Below are 7,674 nucleotides of genomic sequence, written 5' to 3'. Positions count from 1 at the left end.
GGTGTGAAGGCCTTTACTGTGGAGCGGGTGCCTGTGGAGTCGTTCGCGAGCTAGACATGCGGTTTGTTGAGGTTACTTTCTGCTGGAAAAGATATATTGTTGATTTATCGAGCATCGTTGGAAGCGGGCAAATTGTTAGGACGTGTTCGATAAGAGATCATACGGTAATAGCAAAAGTGCAATAACACCGATGCCTAATCGAGATTATTTTTAGCGTCGGAGGTTATTCGCCGAGTAGTTTAAAACGGTGAGCAAGAGGCTCTCCTTCGTTATTAGCGATAAAAGCTGTATTGGAAGACGGAATAAATATTAATCAAGATGTCTAAGCGTCCAGAACGTACGGCGCCGCCCGAGGTGGTAAGTTAACTTGGCCGACTAGCGATTGTTCTTTGCTTGCAAATTATATAAATTAAAAGAAAGCATTAATAAATCAAGACAGAAGCTAATTCCATTTTTCTCTGTGACAGTATTACGATAAAACGGAAGCGACGAAATATACGCAGAGGTAAGTCTTCCAGCGAGAGACCCAGATTAGCACAGTGTAACAGAATCATTTCATCATTGTTGAAGCCTAATCTGCAACGTGCTCTCTGCGTCTAGAAACATTCTATTTTATATAAGCGAGTCAAAGCGCTCAGAAACTTTGTCGGCAACGTACGATTGTACGATGTATAATTTATCAACTTGCACAAATCTTTTAAACTTATTTATTGGCTACGAAATAGAATGTTTGTAGGCGCGAAGAGCGCATTGTAGATTAGGCTTAATAATGGCAAAAGATGAAACGATTCGCTATGTTACGCAGTGTCGCGTGCAACACACTGTACATTGCTGTAAAGCACCCTATGTCTTTATAACGAAATCTATGTTTTTGCAGCTCTCGTATGATAGAAATTCAAGTGCAGATGTGCGAACGTGCTATAGAACTTCTTGTGCTACCCGAGGATCAGAGCTGCTTGCTTTTGGATATCGGTTGCGGATCAGGCCTCAGTGGCAGCGTATTGGAAGATCAGGGACATGTATGGATGGGCATGGACATTTCTCCAGCTATGCTTGGTAAGTATTTGCATTGCGTAGTACGTTTGTCTTCTAACAATATGTGCCTTGCAGCATATCGACTGATCTCTTCAACGAGGTTGTATCTCGATTTTACATAATTTTCAGTTTCTCTGGACCGGAATGAGCGCTTGGGGGAATCAGGAATTGTATAAAATCAAGATACGACCTTGCAAAAGAGATCAGTCGATATGTAATGTTAGGCAATTTTTGGCAATTGTTTGGCACATGCGCCAGAGTGTACATTCGGTGTCACGAATGCTTTTACATCTGAAAATAGGCGTCAAGCTCAATATATTCCGATGGAACAATTAATTTTATTAAAATAAATTTTCCCACTGGATATCTTTGGCGTCTCTTCAGGTGTAAAGGCATTCATGACGCCAAGTATACACTCTGGTACACGTGTTGACACATTATTTTTTAGAGGTAGCTGCTGAGAGAGAAACAGACGGTGACTTACTATTGGGAGATATAGGTCAGGGATTGCCATTTCGGGCTGGTACTTTTGATGGGGCCGTTAGTATTTCTGCCCTTCAGTGGCTGTGCTATGCGAACAAAGCTTCGCACTATCCCACGAAACGCTTGTATTGTTTCTTCTCGGCGTTGTACGCGTGCCTGTCGAGAAGCGCGAGGGCAGTGTTACAATTCTATCCGGAGAACAGCGAACAGGTTGAATTGATCACAGCACAGGCCACGAAAGCCGGCTTTTTCGGCGGTGTGGTGGTCGATTTTCCAAACAGCACGAAGGCAAAGAAAATGTTCTTGGTTTTAATGACCGGCGGAGCGGCTCCGCTTCCGAAGGCACTGGGCGTAGAGAACGAAGATAAACGAACTGCCGCCAATTCAAGAAGGTACGATTCTCTCGTTACGTTATATTGTAATTTGCACACTCGTCTTTAATATTTCTTCAACTGTATCTTTACCTTGCAGAAATACCGATAACTTTTCGCACATTTTACATTGTAGGGAGTACACAAAGAAAGCGAGGGGCAAACCCTTGAAGAAAAGTAGGGACTGGATTTTAGAGAAGAAAGAAAGGCGACGACGGCAAGGAAAGGAGGTCAGAGAAAATTCCAAGTTTACCGGACGAAAGAGATCTGGACGATTCTGAAGTGTACATAACATAAAACACTATTTTTATAATTTGATATAATAAATTAGTAAAATTTGCAGAATCTAATAAATTTTTGTGTTTCTACGTCATTCTACGAGTTAAAAGTAATACGAGATGCGTAACGAGATACTTTCCTCAATAATAAAAAGATGCGTCGAGAAGGTATTTTTTGTTAAGAATATAAAGAATATAAAAAATAAAATTTAATAATTGTGACTGTACGTCAAATATTTGCGTGAAAGGAAATATGTTCCTTTAATTGAAAAGGATATTAGGAGTACTTTATAATGTTAATATTATGATAGCAATAGACAAGATATCGACAATAAGAAGTGAAGAAGGACGAGGCAATATTTTAATATTTTTTTAAGTGAATAACATAAATTGTGAAATACACTGTTGCACTCCACTAGGTAATACTTTTTCTGATTCTTCGTGATCTAACCACTGATACTTTACGCCATTAGTGACATCCCCGTCCATATGTTTCGCTAAGAAATAAAATATTTTAGCGCCGTGACTTCCCTGCTCGATAAGCTTTTTGGGATACTTGTATTTGTAGAATCCGATAGGTGCATTTCCATAAAACTTCACCGTCATTTTTGCACCACATGTATCATGCAATACTCTCTCCGCAGTCTATAAAGGAGAATTGGTTAGGAATTATTGCCAAAAATTGCCTAATATTAAGAATACTATCACCGAATTATTTTTTATCCTCGCCGAGGTTTTACACGCATGTAAAATTAATTGCAGACAGAAATTGTAGATTTACTTGTCTCATGGTCTCCCCTTCCCTTCGAATACCTTGGGGAGGTATCCAAAAATGTGAATCGCCTACTTTTTGTTGCACCAGCAACAGCAAATTTTTGTCCAATCTACGTTTTAAAGTCGACGTTACGTTTTGTTCGTCAAATTCTGAAAATAACGCAGGAAAATGAATCGTTTACGATAAGAAAAATATGATATCTGAGTCGTACAATACATAAAGTAAGTCTTCCTTTCGTAATACGCTTTCGCTTAAAGAATTCGATATTGTACGATTGATTTTCTAAGTGTATTTTCTGCTCCGAGATTTTATCTCGTGCACTTGCAGAGAAAAGATCAACGCGTACTCGTAATGGTTGGTGCAAATTTGAAACTGTTCAATTCCTCCTGAAAACTGTCCTCAAGATCCTGTGCAGTTTGCACTAAAATATCCGCGCTGTCCTTGTCGCCTGACTTTTTCTGTCTCTCCTCTTTTATCTTCTTTAATTCATAATCGGACTTGAGACTGTTTTCATATTCAATTTTCTTTAACAGATCGTGAAACTTCTGCTCTATCTCTTGCATTGGCTGCGTTATAACCGGATGACGTTCTAAACAGACAGCGCTGTACAAATCCCATTTTCCCGTAGCCGTGGCGGTACAGAACGTCCGGGTGTCTCGATGCTGGATCACATTGGGACATATTGCGGCAGTCTTTTTCGAAGTAGCTGTGTAAAGATATTACGAGGTATTAACCGTGCAATTAGTCAGAAATATATATTAATCCTGTTTCTTTTCGAGTGAAAGAAAACGACCAACGACTCATCATAGACCGGGCCTTAGGCCGATGGCAGAGAACAATCCGCAAGACTGACTTAGGTCATAGATGTAAGGCGAGGCAGAAAAAAACCTAAGTGGTGTACAATAGACTTTCGCGACTTAAGTTTGTCTCTGCCTTGCCTTACGTCTACGACTTTAGACAGTCTTAAGCGATTACAGATTGTTTTCTGCCATCAGCCTTATAATGAAATTGAGTCGGTTAGAACAAGAAGGACATACGTGACAAAATTACACGATTGAGACAAAAGAACTGTTTTATAAGAATTCAATTTTTCAGTAGGTTCTATGCTACTTTAGGTCTGTTTTCTGTTCCTGCACTGGTGAACTAGTGCAGTAAGTTAGAATGAGAAAAATATACTTGTCTTACTTGAATTTATTGCACTAATTCACCGGTGTAGCAACAGGAAACAAGCCTTTTGTCTCGAAGGAAGTTTTCGTTAAAAAGAAAACTGTTTTAAACATTTTGGTTTTTACGGAAGGATCCATTGTTAATTTAATTCCCGTCGAAATGTCACAAGTCTCCTTTCTGCTCTCGTTGAAGGTTAACAATGTACAGCTAGAGTTACCGCTTTTTTAAGTTAATGTCTCCTAATACTCGAATAGAAGAGGAAAAAGCAACTACTTCTGCCTACCCGGTAAAATCTGATTTAAGTTACACCCGGATCGGAGAATTTGTTTAAACATCTTAACGTGGTTATCTCATAACCTCACAAAAATAATCGTTACGGCCGTTTCGATGTATCGCCGGCCGTTCGACGATTCAAGATCGATTACAATATTGCCGTTCGATAGATTTTATATCGCGCTAGGATCATAGAGCATAGAAGAGAGGAACCTGAGAGCGGCCACGCCGGCATTTTACTCGGCTGATTCCAGCGCCTTACGCCAATTTTCATTTTTGGAACTATTTCGCTACACCCATTTTCAAGCACTGCCGATAAAATCTGCACTTGGTGCGTGTCCGTGCTACGCTCATTTTTCAAGCAGGTGATGCAGTGCCCAATTTTAGTTGTGTCCCATGTCATGAGTTATGTCCTCCTGTCCCTACTCAAATCTCTACCTGCCCGTATTCCGATGTATAGTCTTATCCATTTTCCTACCTACCCGCGTTTCAACTTTTTCTTAATAAACCTACAAGTCTTTCGTTAGAACCGCGACGCGCTTTATAAAAGGTCCGATTTGTGGCTATACGCGCGCGAATGGGATTTAATAGGAGTCTTGTTAATCTCGCACATATGCGAGATGTAAAGAAGATAAGAATATAACCCACCCGAATTTTTGCACATAAGAAGAAATCAACATATATCGTATGTACTACACCTTATTCACATAATACATCAAAGTGGCCAATATTGACCACTAACTCGGCGTATCCCTTCGTTGGGCCAGATTGGACATACCTTTCGTTGCTCCTGGCCATATAGTCTGGTCATTTTGACCAGAGATCAGGAAGAAAGAAAACAGCTTCCATAGTCGGTTTATCACCGACAGATATTTCGTACGGTTCGAACTATATGCGAGCGCCGTTCGTATCGAAAAATACACGACCACGAGACAAGTTATTTAAAGAAATAATGTAATTTTTAAAAATTTAATTTTTAAAACTGATCAAAATGTTATTTTACTTCCGTTTTTAAAAGTACTAACCGTCTCTTCGTAACTCGATCTTTGAATATAAAATTCAAGCACATAAATATATTGTGGGAAAAAATTTTACTTTGTTTTATATTAATTTTAATTATATTCCGCGATGAAATTAAACAATTAACAATTTCTTGAACATGTTGTGAAAAATTGATCGCGAAAACCGACCGCGAAAATCGACCGCAAAAATACGAGATGCGTGTGACTATGCATTCATTCATGCATGTATTCATACGAAACGCATCTTCAATGTATCGCGAGACATGCAGAATAAATGACGTAAGATAAAAAAAGGCAACTTAAGCCGCACGAGTGATACCGATATTATAATTCAATATTACAGTTAATCGACAATCTCAAATAAAGTATGGAAATAATTTCAAATTTAAGCGTTCTCGACACATTATGTTGGAATCTCACGTCATATTATTTCACTTTATACATATATCAATTCTTTAATTAAAAATGGATAGGCTACGAGAGATTAGTTGGCCGAATATATCGATAATATTCGTCATATTTCGCGTAATTTCTATGATGTAGTTCAACGATGTTAAACATGAAAAATGAGCTCAACATACTTTGATTTGTAGAGCTCTATGAAATCAATTCTCTTCGATCAATTAAATATGTTAAATAAAACGCGAAATTATATGTAACCAATCCATTTTAACGTAACGGATCTACGAAACGTACAATGTCAATGTGCAATCTACTATTTAAAAATGTAGATTCCGTTACTTTATATAATAAAAAACTTTACTCACCGACACGATGCGCAGCGGCGGAGTCGTATCTACGTTGATTCTGCAATGGCGCCCGATGCCTTCTCCTCCATTCAGATGTCCTCCTCTCAGAAGTCGTTGTCTCAGCTGTCCTCCGACACACTTGCGAATTTACACTGTAAAGTCACTTGCCACTTTCACTGTGTCCAAATGCCACTTCACTCGCGAACTTACAGTTCCGTTTGTAAAGACACTTGTCAGCGTGCAAACTCATAGGCCGGTATTCATAGTCGATTCTTATTTTCAAATCATTTTAAGACGCTAATACGGCTCTGTGATTGGTTGAAAACGCGGAAGCCTTGACCAATCACGAGTGTTCCGACGTTTTCGTGATTGGTCGAAGCTGTTCCGCGATTTTCTGCGTACATACACCGTTCCGCTCTATGAGTTATTTGCACCCTCACTGTCACTGTGTCCAAATGCCACTTCACTCGCGAATTTACAGTTCCGTTTGTAAAGTTACTTGCCACTGTCACTGTATCCACATGCCACTTCTTCGGTTTTCACCGTGTTCGATTATCACTGATGTGAGTCCGATTACCACTGCGAAATGTGCGATTACATCGAGCATCGATGGCAAATCGCGGGAACTCAGCGATGGCACGATGATATCACTCACTGATTATTCGCAGAGAGCGATCGCGGTTTCTTCGCGCACTTGTCGCGAACGCGTATCAAGAAAGAATCGTACGATATGCGAAGCGGCGCAGGCATAACCGATCAGTTCGACTGTCGCCGCGTAACTGATCTTGCGTACGGCGTCGTAAACACCGCAAAAACCGAGCGCGGATTCCAATAGATTGTTTTTGTCCGAGGTGTTCACGGAGCCACGTCATTTCTTGGAATCCGCGCTCGGTTTTTTCGGTGTTTACGGCGCCGTACGCAAGATCAGTTACGCGGCGACAGTCGAACTGATCGGTTTTATGCCCGCGTGGCTTCGCATATCGTACGATTCTTTCTTGATACGCGTTCGCGACAAGTGCGGGAAGAAACCGCGATCGCAGATGCGATCGCTGAATTCCCGCGATTTGCCATCGATGCTCGATGTAATCGCACATTTCGTAGTGGCAATCGGACTCGGTGACAATCGGGCACGGTGAAAACCGAAGAAGTCGCATGGGGATGCAGTGACAGTGGCGAGTAACTTTACAAACGGAACTGTACGTTCGCGAGTGAAGTGGCATGTGGACACAGTGAAAGTGGCAAGTGACTTTGCAAGTGTTAATAAATTCGCAAGTGTGTCGGAGGACAGCTGAGACAACGACTTCTGAGAGGAGGACATCTGAATGGAGGAGGAGGCGTCGGGCGCCATTGCAGAATCAACGTAGATTCAACTCCGCCGCTGCGCATCGTGTCGGTGAGTAAAGTTTTTTATTATATAAAGTAACGGAATCTACATTTTTTGATAGTAGATTGACATTGTACGTTTCGTCGATCCGTCACGTTAAAATAGATAGGTTACGAATAATTTCGCGTTTTATTTAA

General features: G+C 40.5%; 2 protein-coding genes across 5 annotated transcripts; one reads left to right on the top strand and one right to left on the bottom strand.

The window, feature by feature from the left end:
* LOC105570672 (probable 18S rRNA (guanine-N(7))-methyltransferase) lies at positions 1–2,243 on the top strand. 4 transcript variants are annotated; one of them, XM_012028079.1, is made up of 6 exons: positions 1–71; positions 215–357; positions 468–505; positions 878–1,056; positions 1,484–1,910; positions 2,026–2,243. In XM_012028079.1, the coding sequence occupies exons 2-6, from the start codon at positions 319–321 to the stop codon at positions 2,168–2,170; spliced, it is 828 nt and encodes a 275-aa protein (XP_011883469.1). In that variant the 5' UTR covers positions 1–71; positions 215–318; the 3' UTR covers positions 2,171–2,243. The 4 variants fall into 4 exon arrangements, with proteins under 4 accessions (XP_011883469.1, XP_011883468.1, XP_011883467.1 ...); XM_012028078.1 differs by having other exon boundaries at positions 7–134; XM_012028080.1 differs by having other exon boundaries at positions 47–61.
* Positions 2,244–2,354: 111 nt separating this feature from the next.
* LOC105570671 (39S ribosomal protein L46, mitochondrial) lies at positions 2,355–4,590 on the bottom strand. The gene is made up of 4 exons (XM_012028076.1): positions 4,393–4,590; positions 3,289–3,648; positions 2,949–3,091; positions 2,355–2,812 (listed from the first exon to the last, which is right to left on the bottom strand). The coding sequence occupies exons 1-4, from the start codon at positions 4,442–4,444 to the stop codon at positions 2,540–2,542; spliced, it is 828 nt and encodes a 275-aa protein (XP_011883466.1). The 5' UTR covers positions 4,445–4,590; the 3' UTR covers positions 2,355–2,539.
* Positions 4,591–7,674: the final 3,084 nt, after the last annotated feature.

Source organism: Vollenhovia emeryi, unplaced genomic scaffold (assembly GCF_000949405.1).
Source record: "Vollenhovia emeryi isolate VEMERY1.0 unplaced genomic scaffold, V.emery_V1.0 DF939120.1, whole genome shotgun sequence".
Lineage (NCBI taxonomy): Eukaryota > Metazoa > Arthropoda > Insecta > Hymenoptera > Formicidae > Vollenhovia > Vollenhovia emeryi.
Note: the sequence above shows the minus strand (reverse complement) of the source record. Positions and strands in the feature narration are given on the sequence as shown.